The following is a 25,459-nucleotide window of genomic DNA, read 5'->3' as shown; positions in this document are numbered from 1 at the left end:
AACTTAAAATATATTTATTTGCACTTATTAAATATATTTTAATTTTAACTGTGCTGAAAATGATCACTGTAACAACGCGTTGAAAATATACTTTAAAAATACATTATAGTATACAACAGTATATTGCACAAAGTAGTATAGCGAAGTAATATTTGTTTATTAATGTGCATTTGTTATCGAACACAAAATGTGCAATCTTAAGCATTTGGAATAAGCCAAAGGATTTTTACTGAGGATTTACTTTTTACTCACTTATGAAATATTACTTGTAGGTTTCGAAGACACTCGTAATGAATTTGTAATGTACTTGTAACACAAATAAAGTACACTTTAATAACTAATCAAATATGTCATTAGTCCCTACACAGGCATATATTTAAAGTATACTTGAAGTTGTTCCAATTTAGTACAGATAAGTACACTAAAAACACACAAAAGTTATGCTTTACTACAATTTAATTACAACTACAATATACTTAAAACAAAATGGCTGTTTCCACCCCAGAACAAAACACATATTTACTACACAAATACAGACCTTCAGAACTGATTTTATGTATTTACAGTCTAATACAACAATATAAGGCTGTTTTATGATTATTTATTTTAGTTGAGCTGATGAAGACACAAATTGGAAGTAAAATTAATCTCACCTGAAAATTTTTCAGTTTTTATTAAAGTTCAGTAAATCAGAATGTGAAATTATTTGTAAGGTCAATACTTGTAAATCATGGCAGTGAATGGGATCTTCACACGAAGACAATGTAGGGGTGGATTTGCTGCAGGGGTTCAGGCTGCAAAACTGCAGAATGATTAAAGAAACATTGTCAACAAGATGGTAGAAAACTGTACATTTCTTGTCTATTACCACCCACTGCTACTTATACCAACAATGGGAATAAGCGCAGTTACAATAGCTCAATATATGGGAGAGCGTTGTAATATTGAGTGACACTATTGTATAAGCCCTTCAGAGTCAATACCAAATCAAAACTAGTTAGCACATCATTTGTAATTGAAAAGGTTTAATGACAAAATATGGTTACACTTAAAATAGATACCGTATTTTCCGTATCAGTCAAAAAATGTGTCATGAAGAGGAAAAAAAACACTTAAGTCGCACTGGACTATAAGTCGCATTTATTTAGAAATTTATTTCACAAATCCAAGACCAAGAACAGACATTTAATCTGGAAAGGCAAGTTATTCAGCTCCACAACAGCACACAGAACAACAGCTGAAGGTGTCCGGTGTGTTAGCGTAACACATTAACAGTTATTCAGCGACACAATAGCATAAAGAACATATACCTGAGGCTGAATAGGCTAAATTAACATTAGCCAGCGAGTCCAACAAGTTACCGGTCAGCAAGTTCTCCAAGCTCCCGATCTCACTCCTCAACACTGAATCCATTGAGTTCTTCCTCGGTGTCGCTTCTGAACAACTCCGCTAACTAGAGCGCCCTCTCGTGGCTGTAGACGGTAATGTTTTCTCTCGGTTCATCGCAGTCAGTATGAATCAATTTTTATATATAAGTCGCACGTGACTTGAAAAAAACTGAAAAAAAGTGCGACAGATAGATCAACTGTTACAATCTTCTTTTATCCCTTCCTTGACCATGTGACCGAAACCCAAATGTGAGACGTTCAAACTGACCAATCAGATAATTACAACTTCCCCCATCGTCTAAAGGTGTGACAATTCATAGACCCCTGAAGTACACACATCAACACACTCCAAACGGTCTCTTGGTTAAGAAGAGGGGGAGGAAAACAGTGAAGAAAATACCTTTATTCATTTTCAAATATCTTGGATTATTTTCAATTCGGGAAATGCTTTTTCTCATGAGTCCGTAGAATAGGTGACCGAGTGAAACTCTTTCCACAGTGTGAGCACGTATACGGCTTCTCTCCAGTATGAACTCTCTCATGATCTTTCAATGTTCCTGACTGAGAAAAACTCTTTCCACAGTGTGAACACTTGAACGGTTTCTCTCCAGTGTGAATCCTCTGGTGTTTTATCAAATCGCTGGAAATAATGAAGGTCTTCCCACAGTCAGAGCACACATAAGGTCTCACACCAGTATGAATACGCTCATGCACTTTTAAATTCTGCAGTTTTGACAAACTCTTTCCACAAAAAGAACAAAAAACAAAAGCCTTGACTCCAGCATGAACTTTAATGTGTCTTCTTAAGCTTGATGCCACAACAAATGTTTTCTCACACTGATCACAGCTGAAGGATCTCAGTCCAGAGTGACGGCGCAGATGATCTTTGAGAACCTTTTTGCATCTGAAACTCTTTCCACACTGAGTGCATGAGAACGGCTTTTCTCCAGTGTGAACTCTTAGGTGCTCATTCAAGTCTCTTTTGTGAGAGAAACTCTTTCCACACTGAGTGCAAGTGAACGGTTTTTCTCCAGTGTGAATCATCATGTGCAACTTAAGGGTTCCTCTTCTTATGAAACTCTTTCCACACTCAGAGCAGGTGAAAGATCCTTTGACTCCATTCTTTTCAGTCGTTAAAATTATGTTTCCAACTTTATTTATGAAATGCTGTTTGTCTTCAGTCACTTCCACTGGGTCTAAAATCAACATTACATTCGGGTTCAATTCACAAAATAGAAAAAATCTAATCAAATCAAAAAGCACCAAATTAGCAAAATCTAGTTTAATATGGACTCTACTAGTATCGAGTTTTAGATGTATTGTTATATGTCAGTTTTCATCTTAATGTTCCTCATCAGTCATTAAAGAGAATGAAGGAAAACACCAACCTATTTGTTCCTCTGTATCTTCATCTTTTATTCTGCAGGGTTCTTCCTTAATCTCCATCTTTACAATAGTATGTCCGTAGTTTCTCCTGGAGTAATTCCTCCTGCTTGCTTCTTCTTCTCCTGTGGGAAGATGGGAATATTCCCAGCATTTAAACTCATGAACGGCTGTGGGAAATAATTCGTTTAGAACAAAACTCTTGAAATACTGTGGCTTAAAATGTTTTTTTTTTTTATAATTTAGAGTAGAATTAAAATCTAGATGGGCAGCATTCATGAAATCATTTATATGATTGCAATTTTGTATTCCAAATTCTTAGTACTCATCTTTCTAGATCTGTCTTCTACATTTGACACAGTTAACAACCACGATGAAAGGTATCTCAGGAACAACACTCCAGTGGTTCAAGTCTTGCCTCTCGGTAGGTTCTTCAGGGTGCCGTGGACTGGGTGAAGTGTCTTATACCCCTTTTCCACCAAGGCAGCTTGAGTGCTGGTTCAGAGCCTAGTTTAAAATCAGTTCTTTGTCTTTTGACACCCACAGCACAAGCTCTGAACCAGGAAAAGTGGTTCATAAGTAGCACCAAAACTGTAGTGGTCTAGAAGTAAGAACCGCTTGCATCAGGGGCTGGGGTTACCGAGACCAACAAGACGAACAGAAACTTGTGAACGCCAATTTTGGAATAGCAGCTAAAAACGAAGGCAGCGATTAAGCCAAAACAACAGTGGTCAGTGGAGGAAACAAACTGCTTGGAGCAGGGGTCACCAAACTCTGTCAGTTTAGCTCCAACCAGGTCCAACACACCTGCCTGCAAGTTTCTAGTATGCCTAGCGAGACCTTGATTAGCTGGTTCAGGTGTGTTTAATTGGGGCTAGGGCTGTCGCGATAACCGCAATATTGTAGTGCCGCGCTACTGACAAGCCAACCGTAGAGGAATGCAAGTAACCGCAGCAACCGCGATATTCGCGTGCTTTCTTTTTTACATAAGGCTATACCCTTATTGTTTTGAACTTTGCATATATATTGAATGTTAAATAAGTTAATAATGATAACAAGACTGCTTATCATGGTCATTTGTACAGAGGCTTCATGGATTTGCACTTAAAGGGCATATTGCAGGTTTTTTTTTTTTTCAGAATTAATATATAACCTTGTATGAAAATACCATATGAAGAGTAAATGCATGATTAAAAATTGTTTTGCCAGACATAAGGGCACAAATTTAGTAGAAAACGTGACAGTTTCCTTGACCGTGTTGAAAAAGCGCTTTTTTTTCACCACCGCGTCATATTACGTCAGAATGGGGAGTCGTTTGCCGGGCTCTGCGTTCGCTCAGTGCAGAGTAGGCTGGTATTATGTTGAAGCGGTCGTGATTCAGTGTGTTTTCGGTGGTTATTGTATTTCAATTAATAATTATCGTGATAAATGACTGTGAATTATGGCCTGTCAGGACATCGAGTCCACAGGTTTCCGAACAAGAAAAAGGATGGTGCTTTCTTCCGTGTTTGTGTGCGTTTTGTGCAGGGTAAGAGATGGGACTTCGCTTCTGCGTCTGCTTTGAAAAACGCGGTAGTGTGTAGCGTTCACTCTAGACTGCATGATTATAATCCCGGCGATATGATGAGTTAACGTTACGTTATATGATGACGGCGATATGTGCACACTGTCCCGGCTCCTTCATCGGGTCGCCCGGTCCGCCGTCAGCATGTGGGTCGGCCACCGGTGGGAAACATGACGGTCACGGATCCGTCAGAGATCACTTATTGTACATTTGTTTTACAAAATGTGCCTTGTCTTAATTTATTTCTTTAACGTATCCTCCATAAACTTGTAATGTCTTGCAAGTCTGCAGCCGACACTTATTATTATTATTATATAATATAATGTTCATTTTCAATCTGTACTCCGAATTTTAATGTTTGTGTTGGCTGTTTCTACATATAAAAATTTTATACAGTAAGAAAGTTGTGATTGTGATTATTTTTTTATTCATTATCACCAAGTGGGGCCATTCAAAGCCTTTATAATGTCCCTCTTTCTCTGGAAACTGTCTCCTAATGGCTGACATACACGTGCAGGTAAGGGTCTAAATACTAGCTTTGCAATTGCCTGACACATAATTACTATATTGTGATCTGAGCATAGTGTTATACATATCGTCGGCTAACGTGAATACATCTATAAGCTAACACTGTTCTCTCACCGAGACCCCTGCCCTGTTCTCCTCACACCACAGCTCAATGCGTCTCCTCTGACCGTTGTTTTGTCTAATCCTGACCTGTCTAGAGTCTCTTGGCTTCATATTAGGCACATAATTATATGGCTGAGGTCTGTCATACGAGTAAACATTTAGGCTACAATTTCCTCAGCGTCCGAACTGTCATTGCGATCCATTGCTTTCCTATTGTTTACTTTGACCGCGCTCCCCCATGCTACGTCACTTCCGGTTTGGCGGTTTTCAAATGCGGAAGTAAAATTTTCTCACAAAAACGACTCCAGAAGCCTAAATAGCGTTTTATAAGTATATGTTTATATTTAAATCTAGTTCCTACATTATTGTTCTATACATTGGCGCACTGGGTACTCTAACCTGCAATATGCCCTTTAAGCCTAAACAGAGTGAATGAGAGAGATCGACTGAGCGCGTGCGATTACATGCGTCTGTCTTTGAAGGTCAAGTCAAGTCATATATATTCGTGAAAAGGTTGCCGTGTCCAAGGAAAGCGAAATATTTGTCGTATCACCGTTTTAATGTTTAAGGGTATTTACCATGAATGGCGACAGCGCTGGTCAGCATTACTCAGCGCGAGGAAGCCGCGGGAACAAAATCAGAGTCACGCATTGAATCAATGTCATTGGTCTCGAATAAGTGAAGCATCAGCGTTACCCATGCGAAGCTGGTCAGCTGAGCCTTGAAAAGTGGAGCTCAAAGTTAAAAATAATTAACACCTTGTTTCATTACATCCATCTTTTAATGATTCAGAGTTTTTGAACGTGTTCGTTGAATGAACGGTTTAATGACTCACTCAAAGACAGTCCGTTGCAGTAACAATGTAACTGCGCGCTGAGTGACAGCCTTTCAATGCGCAGAGACGCTGTTTAGTTTCGGTTACTGAAAATGTCCTCGTTTTTGTGCATGCTGACCACATCGCAACACTTATTTATATAGCAACAAATAAATCTAAATAAATGGCGATAATACCGCATACCGCACTATTGAGCCACTCAAAATTACCGCAAGGGAAAATCCTTCACCGTGACAGCCCTAGTTGGAGCTAAACTCTGCAGGACAGACCGAGTTTGGTGACCCCTGGCTTAGAGGGAGCTTTACAGACGAAACCACCATTACAGCAAATTCAGCACGAGATTGCTGCAACGGGGCTCGACAGGAACGTCAAACAGATTAACAACTAACTTAAACTACAGAAAGAGTACAGGGACAAAAAATAAGAACCTTGGTCGAAGCAGCAATGGTCATTCAATGAATGAATGAATGAGGCACTTATATAGTGCTTTCATATGTACTACTGTACGAGTACTACTTATCTTAGAGAATGAAGGAAAACACCAACCTATTTGTTCCTCTGTATCTTCATCTTTTATTCTGCAGGGTTCTTCCTTAATCTCCATCTTTACAATAGTATGTCCGTAGTTTCTCCTGGAGTAATTCCTCCTGCTTGCTTCTTCCTCTCCTGTGGGAAGATGGGAATATTCCCCAGCATTTAAACCAGGGCTCGACAGTGCAAGCATTTCACTCGGATTTGCGACTAAAAATAGATGCGTGTGAACTTTAAAATGTATTTAGGTGCACGTGTGCGAATAAAGTTTTTTTTTTTTTAACACACTGGTGGTGTCTCTGCACTGAACCAATGTTGTCTGTTAAAAATAATAAATCACGTGATCCACATAAACACGCCTTCTAGACACCATTTAAAAAATGCTTTTGTTTTTCCAGGCCACGGCGAGATGAAAACATCTCAACTGTTCAGAATGCTGCAAGCAAGCAACAGGTCATGTGACAAAAACCAACCAATCAGCTTCGGCCTTTGCAGAACGACATCAAAGCTTTCTTATCTCCATAAATACATATAGAAGTAAAGCTAACGCAAGGGCTAGAAATGAGTGGTGGGTCGGTCATGAACGATTCGTTCATTTTTAATTAATGTTTTATATGATTCGGGACTACAGAGTTGTCTCAGAGAGTGATTCGTTCATTTTGTGTTGACCGCGCTTGCGCAACATCCTATGGGTTCTGTACTGAAAACTAGGGCTGAACGATTAATTGCATTTGCGATAATATCGCGATATGATGAAACGCGATTTTGTAATCGCAAAAGCTGCGATTACTCTCTGGTCACGTGACACGCGATAGTAAAGCAATCTGCACTGCAGATGAAGCATCAACTTGTTACGCTACGCATGTAGGCCTGGCATAGGCTACAAGAAAGAACAGTTTGTTTAATTTATGCGATTGTGTTATAGATTCTCTTCAACGATTCTGTATGGATTCAGATAATTTCAGAATCGAGACTGAGCTTAGTTTTAAACACAGATGCGTTGCGTGATGACGCTGCGTGTGCTTTATACACAATTCTGCTTGCTTCTAATTCCTCTGTCACACACACACACATTCGAACCTTCCGAAAAAATAGTCTTTCATACAGATCGGAAAAGTTGAAGCGAAGGACATTCGCGGGCTTCATTGCACTAGAATGGCACTCGCTGTGAAATACGCGCGCTTTGCTTGATGTTACTCTAGTAGTGCGCGGTCCCGCCCGCCGGTATTTTCCTTACAAATGCTCTATAAAGGCATCATATGTCTTTTGGAATGCAGTTGGCTTATATATTAAAAATAAAAACATGAAAACCATCGACAGAAGCTGCTTTCAATTTCAAATACTCAGAGGACAGAGGAACCAAAAAAATTGCTTTTTTGGCAGCAAACACTTACAGATGGTACTCAACCAGAATGCCTATTACCGCCGCGACAGGCACCGCGGCAAAACTACCGCGGTAAAAATAATCCTGTTGCATTTCAAAGTCATTCGCGAAATGACCGCCAGGTGGCGCAGAGGGACATTGTGCAAAACAGCAGCTATTGCCGTATTTTGAAATGTAAGCGGGGTTAATGTCAATTAACAGATGAAATAGGCTACTATAGAACATAATTGTTTAGGACAGAAAAATAGAATCATAATTTAAAAATAGAGACGAGAACAATATAGCCTTTATTTCATATTGTAGCCTAGACGTCGGTGGGCGACATAAGCCTATTGCCCGTTGGGAGCAGCGTGATAAAATAATAATAATAATAACAAAAATAACGAACAAAAATAAATTAGGTGCAAAGAAGCTGATTATTTGTTTACTACGGATGATGAGCGCTTCTCTGGAACAGATTGGACAAACCGGGCATTTCTAAATGAGTATATTCATGGCCGAGTGGTAGAACTGACGTATCGGTCATTTGGATGACACGGGTTCGAATCCCGAACAAACATAGACTATTGTACATTTTAGACTATTAATGCATGTCATAGCCTGTTATTAATGCAGACAATCAAACAAACAAAAAAAAATTTCTATACAGGATTGCCTTTTTTTTTTGGTTTCTATAAAGAGTTTGTAAAACATGGTTTTAAGCAAGGTGCGATTTGCCAGGGGGGACGGGGATTTCCTTCTGGTCTAAACATCCCTGCTTCTGCTGAACTATTTTAATCCCCCCTCCCTCCACAGTAACATGCTATAAATTACTTCACCAATAGACCATTTAAAATATATAATGTAAAGATATGCAACAGGCACGTTTAAACGACTAACAATAAAATCAGAACCAGTTTCAGTTCATGGTTCCAGTGGCCTTAATGCATGCACGGCTTTCAAAATGTCACAAAGCTTTTTGAGATTGTTTTGGATGAAATATTGAAGTTTATAATTAAGTATTTTGGCACACCACGCCGAGTGGCGCTATCCATTGTTCTAAAGTCGGGTTTTATTCTGGCATGTTGAATAGTGTTTGACAGACGCGGCTGCGCGTTCATTTGGATTTATTTTTCTCATAACAGACAGCTATAATAACTTAGGCCCTTTAGGCTACTCCGTAGTTTTTTAGTCATACAGATCAGAGTAGAGTAGCCTACATCGTTCAAAACTGTAAACTTTTATTCATATTCAAACTTTTATTCAAAAGTTAATCTGTCGTCTCTGTCTCCGGGAACTGCGCGTCACAAAAATGAACCGAAAGCCACTTTCCTCTGCTCAGTCACGATAAGAAATCGGCTATGTCTAAAGCCTTTAAATGTCTAAATATTTAATAAATGTTATCTGATTAGGTAATCCGTTTGAAACCGAGAGGTGCAGAATATCTACTCAAACTATGTGAGCGCTTCCCAATGAGGAACGGACAAGGGTGAAAATCTCGGTATAATTATGTAGTCTCTAGGCTAAATCACCCTGAATTAAATTGTAAAAATAGATCAGATAATTTATTTGTCGAAATGTTGCGATATTGTTTCATTTAAGTTCATAATTATTATATAAATGTTATTTAGTTTAGCAGCAGCAAGCACTGTGGTTCGAGATTTATATATAGGCTATAAAAAAAATAATAATAGCTAATTCACAAATCGCGCACCCTGGTTGTAAGGATCCAAAGATCCCCGTGGAATTTAACATTGAGTTGAACATTGTATTCATGACAACAAATGAACATGCGTTTGTATTTAGGTTTGCTTGGAAAAAGCTGGCCCAAACCGAGGTAGTGTTTTATTTCTTCAATTATTGAAATAATTAAATGTTTATTAATAAACTTTTATGACAGAAACATTAGCCTACATAGCCTAAATAATTTAATTATTTCATTATCAACACTTTACTATAGCCTAATGCTATGTCTAGTGTGAATTGCGACTTCTCTTTGTTTTAAGTCGGTCTCAAACTCAGATCGCCTGTGGGGGGTTCAGGAGGTGTTAATGTTCTGTCTTTCATATGCAGAGTGAGTGATGACCAGGCAAAGGCAAAATACTTTTAAAGATAAATCTCTCGATGTGTCCAAATGTAGGCCCTTAAATTATAAATATTGTAGTTTTATGTATTGTATTTAAAGAGGTTTCACACACACTTTCAGTTGAAGTGTTCAATCCATTTGTTTCAACTGGTTTTGTAGAATTTTAACACGTTTGAGTAGTGTGTTTGTCAACAATCTGGCATTATCTAAACATGAACTATCGACGAAACGCGTTCTTGCCAACTAAACGAATGCGATAAGCAGCAGATACAGAGCTTTTTATTCGCGATCCACCTCGTTTTATTGTACGGTGAATTCAACCAGGCATTCTGTTTGAAGCAAAGACTCAATCATTTGTTAGTTTTTTTTTTTCGTGATTTGTATGGATGACACACAGCGACATCAGTAGCCTATTATCAGCTGTATAATGGGGGTTTACCCTGAAATCTTGTTTAATTTCGAGAGAGACCCCGGCGCGCGCGCAGTGCAGGGAGACTAAATAAACTAAAATAAAAGAGTTCCAGCGCGAGAGAGAAGCAAAGAAAATCTTAATTTATGTTGCTTTGAACTATTTTCGTTTTGTAGACTAGCCTACTGTTTTAATTGTTTATTTAGCTGCAATTTCTTTGGCAATACAGATTTAAAATGTCGCAAGAATAAGATTCTGTTTCTTACTTAATAAACTCTAACTTGATGCAACCCTGTTTTAAATAAATAAACTGCCCCCGACACTTTATTTAAACCTTGAAATGTCCAGGATCTGTTTTGAAAAATTTCTTCCTTTGCTATGGCGGGTATCAATTGTCAGTCATCTCAATTTCGTGGATGATTCACAAAACAATAATTTAGCAGATTAAAGATAGCTTCGTCATTTTCATTTTCTGACGCGATCGACTGATAATCTTCCTTCATCAGTTTTGTCGTCTGTGCAGCGGCTCTACTGGAATCTAGCAAATGTATGTTGTAATGTGCCATTGATAATTAAACAAAACGCTTGACTTCAATAAACAGTTACCTATCTAAGCATCAAGAATGGTAAAACATTTAACGCTGTCAGCAAAAGCTAGTGAGATTCGATCTCGCATCGCTTGAAGCTCCGTGAAGCTCGTGCTGTTGCGTTGTCCACTGCGCTACCGTCGACCCGCTGATAAGACGTTGCTCTTGCAAAGCCTCATTGATGTAGCCTAATATTTTTCTATTGCAATGATTTGTGTTGAAATGTTTTCATTATTTATTAAATGTATTAGGCCTACATTTAATTTCAGTCTTGTGATTATATGAATTCATTTAACTACATGTTTAACTTGAATTGATCTGTTTTACCACATTTCAAACACTCTCAATGAGCCGCGGCGCGGCGGCAGATTACGCAATAGAGAGAATAAACTGACACTTTTCAAAGTCTGCGATTGTAGCGCCTCTTAGCGGTCAAAGGCAGCAAATACACCCCCGCAATTTTACCGCCGCGGGAACGGCGGCGGTAAAAGTCTCATTCTGGTTGAGTACCATCTGTAAGATGGGTTAGGTGCACACAGGGATAAAAAAGTACCCCATGTGTAAAATGAAATACTCTGCTGTATCTTTACTGCTGTGGGCCTAATTTTCTGCCAGAGGTTCTGGACATCTTGTTCAGATACATGGCATCATGGATTGGATCAAATACCAACAGATAAAAAATCGAAACCTAACAGCCGGGGCTAGAAATCTTATAACGGGCCATGTTTGGATCTTCCAACAGGACAGTGATCCAAAAACAAATATCAAAATCAAAACAAAAATGGGTCACTGAGAAAAAAACCAAGATCTGCAATGGCCATCCCAGTCCCTGGCCTGAACCCTATAGAAAATGAGTGGGCTGAACTGAAGAGAAGAAGCACCAACATGGATCTGAAAATCTGCAGGATCTGGAGAGATTCTGTATGGAGGAATGGTCTCTGATCTCTTGTCCAAACTCATCAGGTATTATAGGAGAAGACTCAGAGGTGTTATCTTGGCAAAAGGTTGCAAAAAGTATTTAATAAAAGGGTGCCAATAATTGTGGCCAACGTGTTTTGGAGAAAAACATTTATTTCATAATGTGATTTAGCCCCACTTTCAATTCTCTTGCTTCAATGAAAGGTTAGAATTTTGGCAATTTTTTGAATGAAAGATCAAAAGGATAAACAATGCAGATTTATTTTTTACAGCCAGTTTTAATCAGATTTACCAGGGGTGCCAACAATTTTGGCCATGACTGTACATGTAAAATATTACCATAACATCTGTCTTCCTGTGTGCGGAAATTTGTTTATGTTGCTGTGACAACGAAACGCGTGCATGCGCGCCTGTGTTAAGAGCGCTTGTTGCTCCATGCGCGCTGATGTGCTCATCTGTTGACATTTCCAAATGCCTTTCAGATGCTTAATAAAAGCGGGCTTTCCACACAAACAAACGTACATGTGTCTATAGCATGAGAAAAAAAATGGGATTTTAACTCTCGGGTCGGGCTCGGACATAAATATCTTTATGCCTGTCGGGCTTGGGTCGGGTTCAGTTACTGCTGTCTAAAATCTACTGCCTAAAATTCGGCCCAATCACCACATACACGGCACGCTCGCTTTAGCCCAGCCTCTCGCTAGCTAGCGTCATGGCCAATATTTGTTGAAGAGTATTTTATTTAGTGGAAAACTTTACAGCAGTATTTTATTTCTTATTCTTTTTTTATTATTATATTTTCTTATTATATTTTATTAAAAAGTGTGTTTAAAAAAGTGTAAACAAATTGTTAAAAAAAAGTTTATAGTAAACAACCAGCAGTTTAATGTTTTGCATTTCTTTCCCTTACTGTACCGAAAATGAACCGAACCGTGACTTTAAAACCGAGGTACGTACCGAACCGTGATTTTTGCGTACCGTTACACCCCTACTCACTCGTGAACAAGACCCCAAGATACTTGAACTCCTCCACTTGAGGCAGGAACTCTCCACCAAACTGAAGTAGGCAAGCCACCTTTTTCCGACTGAGGACCATGGCCTCGGATTTGGAGGTGCTGATTCTCATCCCAGCCGCTTCACACTCGGCTGCAAACCGTCCCAGTGCATGCTGAAGGTCCTGGTCTGATGTGGCCAACACGACAACATCATCTGCAAAGAGCAGAGACGAAATCGTGTTGTTCCCAAACCCGACACCCTCCGGCCCCTGGCTGCGCCTAGAAATTCTGTCCATAAAAACTATGAACAGAACCGGCGACAAAGGGCAGCCCTGCCGGAGTCCAACATGCACCGGGAAGAAGTCTGACTTACTGCGGGCAATGCGAACCAAGCTCCTGCTTCGATCGTACAGGGACCGGACAGCCCTTAGCAAAGGACCCCGGACCCCATACTCCCGGAGCACCCTCCACAGGCTGCCACGAGGGACACAGTCGAATGCCTTCGAAAATTACTTTAAAAGAAGAATTACTTTAAAAATAATGAAATCTATTAAAAGTTTTCTTTTTTTTCTTTTTTGTTTTAAGGAAAATCACAAGTTTTCATACATGTTTTAATTTAAACAGTAAACTGGCCAAAACAATAAAAAAAAATTCCTCTCAAAAACACCATTTCTAAAAGTAAATTTGTATTTGTGCCTATGTTTTAATTTCTTTTAAATTGTCAGCTGATAAAAGCTGTGCTTCAGGGACCATATTCATATAACATCTAAGGCTAATGGCGATTAACACTAAACCGTAGAAAATCAGTCCAGTCTGTAAATGTCATTGGCTGTTAAAGTCTTGTGTTGCTTATAATAAATTGACATGTTGATAATAACACTTAGTCTTTCATAATGCTCTCAATTGCATGTCATTGCATACTGTGTGCATTAGTGAGTGTGGTGGGACGGGTTAGTATGAGACGGGAGAGATCACAGTATACTCACTACAAAAAACTAGACTACATCACTGGGCTATGGATTAGTTTAACGATCTCTTTGTTAACTTTTTGAAGCGTCAAAGTGTCAGTTGCATAGCTGTCAATGTAGGGACAGAAAACTCTCAGATTTCATCAAAAATATCTTAATCTGTGTTCCGAAGATGAACAAAAATCTTACGAGTTTGCAACGACATGAGGGTGAGTAATTAATGACAGAGAGTTTTCATTTTTGGGTGAACCATACCTTTAAAGGGGTCATGACATGAGAAACCAAATTTGCCTTGATCTTTTGGTATATAAGAGGTCTTTGTACCATTAAAACGTCCTGCAAGTTTCATAGCTTAAGACGTCCTCCCCATTATAAACGAATCATTTATTTAATCAAGCTCTAAATACAGCTCGTTCTGGATCCATGGTAAGAAGTGACGTCACGGTACGAAGTGACGTACCAGCGTTTGCATATGACCGCCTCCAGAACAAGACAACTACGCTTAAAGCGCAAGGCAACTACGCTCATTTCGTATCGTTGTCGCCCCGCGCGCCTCACAAGTGTTCAGTCGGACAGCGAGTGGGTCTGTGTACAGGGAAATTACGACGCCGCAGATGTGCTGTTCCTGGCTGTGGACAAACAACATCTTTGAATACGCTGTGAAAGATCCAGTCGTCAGGGGAAAATGGATGCACTTTATTTTTTGCGGACGTCCCAGTCACGGCAGTGTTAGTTTAAGCGTTTGTTCTATACATTTGAAGGATGACTGTTTTGAGAACAAATCCCAAAATGATGCTGGCTTTGCCAGAAAACTGTTGCTCAAAGATAAGTCTGTGCCGACTATTCTGGGCTCAACAACGACGACGCAAAATGTAAGTAATGTGTTTAAAACTTTAAACTACTTTTTAAATACGCTGAATCCGCACAGGTTCTGGCTGGGGGCGTTAATAATTGATGCATAGGCACTGACGTTAGCCAATCATAAGAGTGGGCGTTAACACTGAACTCTTAAAGGGGAAACACCCCCAAAACAGACTGTGTGAATCAGAGGATGAGAAACAGGGAAAAGGTCATAAATCACTACATTTTAAAAGTTTTTTGTAAAAAAACTTTAGTAATACTATAATTGCACCTAAGGGAACATAATAATAAAATAAAATAAACCCATGTCATGACCCCTTTAAATACTGTTTTACGACAGAAGAAAAAAAACGAATGCACCTTTTTGCATTCAAATGAATTATATAATTTTGTTTATAAATGTCACCTCGTATCCCTTTATTAAGGAAAACTAAATGTTTAGTACATTTCCATTGCGCCCCTGCACGTGCTCCCCTCCAGTCCGTTCAGAGAAAAGTTGTTTAGTATACTAACTCCTAAAGCTGATTTGTGTTCGTCTTACAATAGATATGATTTACATGCATTAAAAATGGTTTACCATGTTTCATAATTTCATAATCTTCACAAATTGTAATGTAAAAAAAACATTCAGTAGTTCACGTTTTACGAGCGTAATGAACAACATCAGTCGGTTTATTTCTGAGTGATTCACTAAATGAACCGACTCGTTTAACTTGTTAGTCGTTTGGGTTTAGATTTCTCCTAATAAATGATAAAAATTAATGTACTCACAGTCTGAAAACAGCAGATTTAGAGCAGAATGAACGGCTGTGTTCCACTTGTCATGTTTTTGTTCCCTTCCCTCGCTCACTTCTCTTCTTCTCCTAGACTCGGGTGTGTGTCATTGCTTCGGTTGCTCGAGCGCCTCTACTGGCGGAAACCAATCAATATTAATGTTCCTCATCAGTCATTAAACTTTAAAGAGAATGAATTCGCGCAGCTGAACCGCGCCTTGTGTGCTGGCTTTTGTGGTTGTGGTCAAAGTATTTTGACAGATTGAAAAAAAAAAATATATATATATATATATATTGATAGCTGAATTATATTTATTATTATATATTATCTGCATATTTATTAGCCTATATTAGCACTCATCTCCATGAAAAGCGTTCTGCAAACTTTACGAAATCATTTAGATTGTTGAAATATCTGATACACATCTAATTTACAAAGATTGCCCATCATAAAGATCTTAAGAATAATTTGTCGAGGAGGTCACTTCTGTGATCTGGGAAAAGCCCGTAAAAGTCCTGGCAGAAAGCGATGCATATTTTTGTTGATAACAGTTTGCAACAATTATTAGTTAACACTAGGATGTCAACACTTCGAGGGAAAAAAAAGAAAAAAGTGGATATACCAAAAAATTACAGTATAACTGGTCGAGCTCAATGAAGCATGTACAAGTTGTCAGCTTTCGATTTCCCCCAGTAAACAAAATGAATGTACTCTCAGTCTGATAAACATAATTTACATTTATGCATTTGGCAAACGCTTTTATCCAAAGCGACTTACATTGCATTATCCTATACATTTTATACATAGTATGTGCAATCCCATGGGATCGAACCCACAACCTCTTACCACTGAGATACAGGAAAGCAGATTTCCTGATTTACCTTTCATAAAGGTAAAAAAGAAGACTTCTGATCGTACTTAGGATAACTAAGTCCACTAAAGGAGGGAGGGCGTTTTCACATCTAGCTCCTAAACTCTGGAATAGCCTTCCTGATATTGTCCGAGGTTCAGACTCGCTCTCCCAGTTTAAAACTAGATTAAAGACGCATCTCTTTAGCCAAGCATTCACATAATGCATCTCATACCTTTTATACTACAGTTAAATCAGATCAAATGCATTCATATTATGTACAGCAGCTACGCTAATTATTCCCCATCTGCCTTTTTTGTTGTTATCTTGGGACGCCTGTCCCGAGATAACTCAAATAGAGTTCGTCAGCTCCAGTTATGTATCCAGCCTCTCATGGAGACTTCAGATGCCCCAACGCCTGTGAAGAGACGACTGGACGCCTGTGAAGAGACGACTGGACTCGACGCCCGTGATGAGACGACTCGACGCCCGTGATGAGACGACTCGACGCCCGTGATGAGACGACTCGACGCCTGTGATGAGACGACTCGACGCCTGTGATGAGACGACTCGACGCCCGTGATGAGACGACTCGACGCCTGTGATGAGACGACTCGACGCCTGTGATGAGACGACTCGACGCCTGTGATGAGACGACTCGACGCCTGTGATGAGACGACTCGACGCCCGTGATGAGACGACTCGACGCCTGTGATGAGACGACTCGACGCCCGTGATGAGACGACTCGACGCCTGTGATGAGACGACTCGACGCCCGTGATGAGACGACTCGACGCCCGTGATGAGACGACTCGACGCCCGTGATGAGACGACTCGACGCCTGTGATGAGACGACTCGACGCCCGTGATGAGACGACTCGACGCCTGTGATGAGACGACTCGACGCCCGTGATGAGACGACTCGACGCCTGTGATGAGACGACTCGACGCCTGTGATGAGACGACTCGACGCCCGTGATGAGACGACTCGACGCCTGTGATGAGACGACTCGACGCCTGTGATGAGACGACTCGACGCCTGTGATGAGACGACTCGACGCCTGTGATGAGACGACTCGACGCCTGTGATGAGACGACCCAACGCCTGTGATGAGACGACTCGACGCCTGTGATGAGACGACTCGACGCCTGTGATGAGACGACTCGACGCCTGTGATGAGACGACCCAACGCCTGTGATGAGACGACTCGACGCCCGTGATGAGACGACTCGACGCCTGTGATGAGACGACTCGACGCCCGTGATGAGACGACTCGACGCCTGTGATGAGACGACTCGACGCCTGTGATGAGACGACCCGACGCCTGTGATGAGACGACTCGACGCCTGTGATGAGACGACTCGACGCCCGTGATGAGACGACTCGACGCCTGTGATGAGACGACTCGACGCCTGTGATGAGACGACCCGACGCCTGTGATGAGACGACCCGACGCCTGTGATGAGACGACTCGACGCCCGTGATGAGACGACTCGACGCCCGTGATGAGACGACTCGACGCCTGTGATGAGACGACCCGACGCCTGTGATGAGACGACTCGACGCCTGTGATGAGACGACTCGACGCCTGTGATGAGACGACTCGACGCCTGTGATGAGACGACCCAACGCCTGTGATGAGACGACTCGACGCCTGTGATGAGACGACTCGACGCCTGTGATGAGACGACTCGACGCCTGTGATGAGACGACCCAACGCCTGTGATGAGACGACTCGACGCCTGTGATGAGACGACTCGACGCCTGTGATGAGACGACCCAACGCCTGTGATGAGACGACTCGACGCCTGTGATGAGACGACTCGACGCCTGTGATGAGACGACTCGACGCCTGTGAAGAGACGACCCAACGCCGGCGATATGTTATGCCCTAAATTTTATGATTAACTAACTGTATTTTTGTATGTACATTTCTGAAATGCATTTTCTGTAAAGCTGTTTTGAAACAATATGTATTGTGAAAAATGCTATACAAATAAATTTGAATTGAATTGAATTGAAAAAAAAAAAAACATTTGAAAATGTTCGGGTTGTGCTGCCATTGCACTTAGGCCTACAATATTTCAACAGCAAGTGATTCAACACAGAATTGACCACACAAACTTTTAGGCTACAACGACAATCTTTTTTTTTCCCATAAGTTGCATCTGAATTGGTATTTAGATACATTTACCGACATTAAACATTGCAGGGTTTTTTTTGCAGCTTCAATTATACATTGCAGATCAGAGGCGGCATGAATGCATTTACACATTCATTCTAAATAATGCCATTAGATTCATTGGTATTTAAGCGATTTAAGCATCATTTACTCTCCCGCATGTCGTTTCAAACCTGTATGACTTTCTTCCAGTCGAACATAAGAGAAGATCATTTGAGAAATGTCTCAGAATTTAGTTTGTTCATACAATGGAAGTCGATGGTAACCAAAACATTTTGTCTTTCAACATTCTTCAAAATATCTTCTTCTATGTTCAGCAAAAGAAAGTAAGTCATACACTTTTAAAATGACACAACAGAAAGTAAATGACAGAATTTTTCTTATTGGATGAACTATCACTTTAACAAGTTTTTATTAAAAATGGAAATATTTTTTTTATAAAAGTCGGACACTTTCTGCTTCCCGTAGTGACACTCGTGCTGCATGTGAGTACAACACACTCCGGCATCACCGCGTAACGTTACGATTATAACGTAAGACTATAGAAAACATGACAGACGTTAGCTTCAGTAATGTTAGCTTCAGTAATGTTAGCTTCAGTAAAGTTAGCTTCAGTAAAGTTAGCTTCAGTAAAGTTAGCTTCAGTAATGTTAGCTTCAGTAAAGTTAGCTTCAGTAAAGTTAGCTTCAGTAGAGTTAGCTTCAGTAAAGTTAGCATCAGTAAAGTTAGCTTCAGTAGAGTTAGCTTCAGTAGAGTTAGCTTCAGTAGAGTTAGCTTCAGTAAAGTTAGCTTCAGTAAAGTTAGCATCAGTAAAGTCAGCTTCAGTAACGTTAGCTTCAGTAAAGTTAGCTTCAGTAAAGTCAGCTTCAGTAACGTTAGCTTCAGTAAAGTTAGCATCAGTAAAGGTAGCTTCAGTAAAGTTAGCTTCAGTAGAGTTAGCTTCAGTAAAGTTAGCTTCAGTAGAGTTAGCATCAGTAAAGTTAGCTTCAGTAAAGTTAGCTTCAGTAGAGTTAGCTTCAGTAAAGTTAGCCTCAGTAAAGTTAGCTTCAGTAAAGTTAACCTCAGTAAAGTTAGCCTCAGTAAAGTTAACCTCAGTAAAGTCAGCTTCAGTAACGTTAGCTTCAGTAAAGTTAGCATCAGTAAAGGTAGCTTCAGTAAAGTTAGCTTCAGTAGAGTTAGCTTCAGTAAAGTTAGCTTCAGTAGAGTTAGCATCAGTAAAGTTAGCTTCAGTAAAGTTAGCTTCAGTAAAGTTAGCTTCAGTAAAGTTAGCCTCAGTAAAGTTAGCTTCAGTAAAGTTAACCTCAGTAAAGTTAGCCTCAGTAAAGTTAGCTTCAGTAAAGTTAGCTTCAGTAAAGTTAGCTTCAGTAAAGTTAGCTTCAGTAGAGTTAGCTTCAGTAGAGTTAGCTTCATTCATTGAGAGAAAAGGTATGACGTCACATGTGCGCCTTTTGGGTTTGTAGTCTTTGTAATTACGTATTTTCACAGTCTTATACCTCAACAGTTTTATATCAAACTGTGACTTTCTTGACTTTAAAATGTATCTTTTAAATTGACAAACATCATGTGTGTAATTCAGGGCACAATTCAAACAAGATCAAAATATTTGTTGTCTCTCGCCATTGACTACCATACAATATTTTTCCGAAATAAGGTCCCATGGTCCACCGGAAGAGGAGGGACTTAGGCTCTCTATAGCATCAAATAAACATGAATGAACATCAGAAGGAATGTTGTTTTAACCGCGGAAAGACGTCAGTACACTCCGCTTCTCAAGCTCAAATCCTCCATGTTAATCTACTAACTCTCCTGACTGCTTTGTCCGACAAAATGGCGGATGGCGAAGTATGATTGGTCAGATCACCTGTCAATCAAGCTCCCTGCGAAGGGTCAATTCATCGGTAACTTCCGAAATGATGTTGAATGTGACCTAGTTTCACTATATTTACTCCCTAACATAAGCAAAATAAATATTTCCATCTAAAATGTAAGCATTTTGACCTTCCCCCAATTTCCAACAATCCTCACCATTCTCAAATGATCTCAGTTGCAAACAATTCCAAATTTTTATTTATCAGAATATCAAACTATTTACTTTAAAGTGATGGATCTGAACTTCGCTTATTCTGGAAAATTAGGGCAATGCTTTTTCTTATGATAGTATAGGTTAGCAAATCGGGTGAAACTCTTCCCACATGTGGAGCACTGGTGCGGCTTCTCTCCAGTATGAATTCTCTCATGATCTTTTAGGCTTCTTGACTGAGAGAAACACTTTCCACAGTGTGAACACTTGTACGGTTTCTCTCCAGTGTGAACTCTCTGGTGTTTTTTTAAGTCGCTGGATGTAATGAAGGTCTTCCCACAGTCAGAGCACACATGAGGTCTCACACCAGTATGAAGCGTCTCATGTTCTTTTAAATACTTCAGTCGTTTAAAACTCTTTCCACAGAAAGTACAAAAGTGAGGCTTCACAGCAGTATGAACTTTAAGGTGTGCACATAAGTTCGATGAAGAAACAAATGTTTTCTCACACTGATCACAGCTGAATGATCTCACTGCTGAGTGAGAGCGCAGATGATCTTTGAAATTACTATTATGTGTGAAACTCTTTCCGCATTGACTGCATGTGAACGGTTTTTCTCCAGTGTGGATTTTCATGTGATCTTTAAAGCTTCCCATGTGAAAAAAACTCTTTCCACACTGAGAGCATGTGAACGGCCTTTCTCCAGTGTGAACTCTCATGTGTCTGTTAAGGTTTGATTTCCTCGTGTAACTCTTTCCACACTCAGAGCAGGTTAAAGATCCGGTAACTCCAGTTTTTCCAGCACTTTTCTGTGTAAATTGTTTTTCAGTCTGTGAAATGATATTTCCATCTTCATTTGTGAAATGAGGTCTTCGAAACTCATGTTTCAAAACATTCACATCAATAGGATCTAAAATTCAATTAAAGGACAAATTAGTTAATTATTAATGATATTAATTATTATATGAAGGAATGAAGGAAAACACCAACCTATTTGTTCCTCTGTATCTTCATCTTTTATTCTGCAGGGTTCTTCCTTAATCTCCATCTTTACAATAGTATGTCCGTAGTTTCTCCTGGAGTAATTCCTCCTGCTTGCTTCTTCTTCTCCTGTGGGAAGATGGGAATATATAATTATTATTAATATAATAATATTCAGGTGCAAATAGTACGGGAACATGCCCCCCTTAAGGACAATGTGGATTTACTTTTGAACTGTAACAAATTTAGATACAGGTTTAACATGTGCAGGATAATTCAGCATCATCTAATGTGTTATTTTAGTTTTTTTCTAAAATAACACAGTCAGTCAATTTACACAAATTCCCATGATCGATCGTCTTTTTCAACAATCAATCAATCAACATTTATTTATACAGCCCTTTACAACACTCAAAGTGAACCAAAGTGCTTTCCAAAAAAAACTAAATGTATGCCACAAAGAAAACACAAAATGCCACAACAACTACTAATTAATTAAAAGCCAGTCTAAATAAATAAGTCTTTAGCTTAGCCTTAAAAAGGCCCAAGTCAGTGATTTTACGTAGATCAGCAGGTAGCTTGTTCCAGAGGCTTGGCCCAGCTACAGAAAAAGCTCGGTCACCCCAGAGTCTGTACCTTGTCCTTGGGACTTCCAGCAAAAGTTGATTTGTTGATCTAAGAGCCCTTTTTCGATTGACGCAAAGTTAACATCTCAGTTATGTACGGTGGTGCAAGGCCATTAAGAGCTTTAAAAACAAACAATAAAATCTTAAAGTCAACTCTAAAAGAGACTGGAAGCCAGTGGAGCGAAGAAAGAATTGGAGTTATATGCTCACTTTTGCGTGTGTAAGTTAGAAGACGGGCTGCTGCGTTCTGCGTGATGACTGTGAGACTCCAACATAAAGCGCATTACAATAATCTAGTCTTGAACTAATGAACGCATGAATAGCTTTCTCAAGGTCCGAACGATTTAAAAATGGTTTGACCTTGGTCAGTAGACGTAGCTGAAAAAAATTAGCTTTAACCACACTGTCAATTTGTTTTCAAATTTCAGGCTACTATCAAAAGTCACACCGAGATTTCTGAAAGTCGGTCTAAGCTTTGAGGTTAGCGCATTAGGGTCAGAGGTTGCAGACTCACCAAATAAAATAAATTCAGTCTTATCTTCATTCAAATTAAGGAAATTTTGCTCTAACCATAATTTAAAGGATAATTCCGGTATTTAACACCTTGAGTCTATATTGTAGTTTGTTTTGGATGAACAAGAGTGGTGGACAACATTTTTTTGACAATGGTTCCTCTCTCGAGTTTTTGACTATAATAGAATTGGCCATGGACCCATTTAACATTGGAGTCAATGGGCATGTCCGAAAATGTCATTAAAACAGCCAATAATGTTCGTTTACAAAACTGTGCAACTCACCGAGTGGTTAGTGGTGTTAGTTGATGTTCCAGAAACAAAAAGTGTTGCGAAATACAGTTTCTGTCGTGTTTTATTCGTCATTTTGTAAAATCCCATTGTTGAAAAAATAGTTCCACTATAGCAAAATAAACGGATTGGAATCATATATTGCGACGATATATTGTTTATAATCATCAACGAACACCACTAACCACTCGGTGAGTTTAACAGTTTTGTAAACGAACATTATTGGCTGTTTTAATGACATTTTCGGACATGCCCATTGACTCCAATGTTAAATGGGTCCATGGCCAATTCTTTTATAGTCAAAAACTCGAGAGAGGAACCATTGTCAAAAAAATGTTGTCCACCACTCTTGTTCATCCAAAACAAACTACAATATAGACTCAAGGTGTTAAATACCGGAATTATCCTTTAATGTCATCAATGCAATCAATGCATACATTTGCAAATCATCAGCGTAGCAATGATAAGCTATGTTATGCCTGGCTATGGACCCAGGAGGCAGGATGTAGAGTGCAAATAAAACCGGTCCGAGAATAGAGCCTTGTGGCACCTCGCAGGAGAGAGAAGTAGTAGAAGAGGACGAGTTCCCAATCACTACAGAAAAGGTTCTGTTGCTCAAATATGACAAGAACCACTGTATCGCAGTACCCTTAATACCAACATAGTGATTAAGGCGAGACAGAAGGATTGCATGGTCCACTGTATCAAAGGCCGCCGTGAGATCAAGGAGCACTAAAATAACTGGGCTCTTGACATCAACAAACCGAGCAATATCGTTATGCACCATTAACAGTGCAGACTCAGTACTATGTCGCGATATAAATCCTGATTGAATTTTTTCCAAACAGAGAGTTAGTTTCTAAAAAAGAATGTAATTGAACAAAAACAACTTTTTCTAGCACTTTTGAAAGAAAAAGCAGAAACTGGTCTGAAATTAGACAAAACTGAACTGGATCCAGATTTTTTTTTTTTTTTTTAAATGATCAATCAATTAGTAGATAAATTGTTAGCCTCAATACTGCAGTGGCATATAGCCGACAGCATAACGGGGTGTGCAAATTAGAGTGGCACCGATTGATCGGCTGGTGACCGGAATTGACCCTTCGCAATGAGTTTGATTGACAATCGTTCTAACCAATCATAATCCGCCATCCGCCATTTTGTCCGACAAAGCAGTCAGGAGAGTTAGTAGATTAACATGGGAGGATTTGATCTTGAGAAGCGGAGTGCACTGACGCCTTTCCGCGGTTAAAACAACATTCCTTCTGATGTTCATTCATGTTTATTTGATGCTATAAATGAACTAGAAGGAAGAGATGATCGGTTCACGAGCAGCTTTAACTGAGGCGACACAGCGATCTGACACACACATTAAAGAGACACAAAACGCTATTTATTGTTTACATTTCTTTAAAAAATGACCAAATATGAAAGTTGAGACTTTGTTTCATATTAAAAGAAAACCTGGTCTGTGTCTGTCAGTGTGTTGTAAGTGTCCTCTCTGCTCCGCGATGTACTTTTCACTGTGTGAGAGCGGTGCAGCTTGTCGGACATAGCAACAGTAACTAAAGGGGGCGGGTCTTTGATTTTACACAAAAAGTGCCTAAAATGCACATTATTTGCACGTCTAGTGTGTTTTAACAAGAACTGGAGTAGGCTATGTCAGAAAAGAAAATGAAGACTCAAAAATATAGATATATATTTATGAAATTTAAACTTGTTTTTATTATTCAGTTTGGGTAAAAGTATATGGTGTTTTATAAAAGAAAAAAATAGAAAACATATTTGTGTGTGCTGTAAAGTGGTTAGAAAAATAAAATCGGAATCGGCTAAAATCTGTATCGGCAGGTCAAACTCAATGAAAAATCGTAATCAACCTAGAAAATTGTAATCGATGCATCTCTAAAATATTTCTGATCTGCTGGTATCAAACACCATCACATAATCTTATGTTAACAGATGTTTTATTTATTTATTTCTACATTTGCCGTAGTATCGATGGGTTCAATAACACCTCCTGTAAAAGGGGGGCCTTGGCCAGAACCTTGTGGTATTTGGGGGGGCCTTGTCATGGAAAAATTTGGAAACCCCTGTCATAATGTACCTCAAACTGAGTAGCGTATGACTGAGAAAAGTCCTGCTCAAGTCGTTCTTGTGATGGAGGTTTGGGTGGAACAACTAGTTCTTCCCATGTTTAATCATCGGACTTGCGCTTGGATGGATATGGTAAATGCAACACTATTGTTACTGTCTTTACAGTGTGTACAATCGCTGAGATTTAGGAATTACAACAGACTGGGTCATCTTAGAGAGACTGAATCATCGGATAAGTCGTTTGAGAATCATTGAAAACTTTGATGCATGTAAACCTGTTGTAATGACTCCAAAACATAATTAGGAACCTTTAAAATAGCATAATAGAGACAGAAAGGAAAACACCAACCTATTTGTTCCTCTGTATCTTCATCTTTTATTCTGCAGGGTTCTTCCTTAATCTCCATCTTTACAATAGTATGTCCGTAGTTTCTCCTGGAGTAATTCCTCCTGCTTGCTTCTTCTTCTCCTGAGGGAAGATGGGAATATTTCCCAGCATTTAAACTCTCATGAACGGCTGTGGGAGCTTCACTGACTGAAGGAGTGAATTGTGGTCGTTGTTGCTCATTTAGCAGATGATCATCACACTCACAAATCACTCACAATTATT

General features: G+C 39.5%; 2 protein-coding genes across 5 annotated transcripts in view; both read right to left on the bottom strand.

The window, feature by feature from the left end:
- Positions 1–1,008: 1,008 nt before the first annotated feature.
- LOC306984766 (uncharacterized protein) lies at positions 1,009–15,528 on the bottom strand. Of its 3 annotated transcripts, none has more exons than XM_079586452.1 (4): positions 15,290–15,528; positions 6,347–6,466; positions 2,777–2,896; positions 1,009–2,584 (listed from the first exon to the last, which is right to left on the bottom strand). In XM_079586452.1, exons 2-4 carry the CDS (start codon positions 6,402–6,404, stop codon positions 1,821–1,823), a joined length of 942 nt encoding a protein of 313 aa, XP_079442578.1. In that variant the 5' UTR covers positions 6,405–6,466; positions 15,290–15,528; the 3' UTR covers positions 1,009–1,820. The 3 variants fall into 3 exon arrangements, 2 of the variants coding, with proteins under 2 accessions (XP_079442578.1, XP_079442577.1); XM_079586451.1 differs by lacking the exon at positions 15,290–15,528 and adding an exon at positions 12,691–12,799; XR_013794609.1 differs by lacking the exons at positions 1,009–2,584; positions 2,777–2,896; positions 15,290–15,528 and adding an exon at positions 3,034–3,463.
- Positions 15,529–19,738: 4,210 nt separating this feature from the next.
- The window catches only part of LOC306984771 (uncharacterized protein), a 102,037-nt gene continuing 96,316 nt past the window's right edge, over positions 19,739–25,459 (bottom strand). Inside the window, exons 2-4 of one of the 2 annotated variants that reach the window (XM_079586462.1) lie at positions 25,199–25,318; positions 21,336–21,455; positions 19,739–21,255 (exon numbers count right to left, since the gene is read on the bottom strand). In XM_079586462.1, coding sequence (XP_079442588.1) covers positions 20,444–21,255; positions 21,336–21,455; positions 25,199–25,256 — 990 coding nt within the window. In that variant the 5' untranslated portion in view covers positions 25,257–25,318 and the 3' untranslated portion in view covers positions 19,739–20,443. The remainder of the gene's footprint in view (positions 21,256–21,335; positions 21,456–25,198; positions 25,319–25,459) is intronic. The other variant, XR_013794611.1, reaches the window with a different exon arrangement.

This window comes from Phoxinus phoxinus (genome assembly GCF_949152265.1).
Source record: "Phoxinus phoxinus genome assembly, chromosome: 17".
NCBI lineage: Eukaryota > Metazoa > Chordata > Actinopteri > Cypriniformes > Leuciscidae > Phoxinus > Phoxinus phoxinus.
The sequence above is the reverse complement of the archived record's forward strand: the minus strand, read 5'-3'. Positions and strand labels throughout refer to the sequence as shown.

Coding starts and splice junctions, on each gene's coding strand:
- LOC306984766 (XM_079586451.1), bottom strand. CDS start 12,790: ATGGTCCTCAGTCGGAAAAAGGTGGCTTGCCTACTTCAGTTTGGTGGA. Junction 6,467..12,690: donor TCTTGGGGTCTTGTTCACGA/GTGAGTAGGGGT, acceptor ATCTTCCCACAG/GAGAGGAAGAAGCAAGCAGG. Junction 2,585..2,776: donor AGATACAGAGGAACAAATAG/GTTGGTGTTTTC, acceptor TGTTGATTTTAG/ACCCAGTGGAAGTGACTGAA.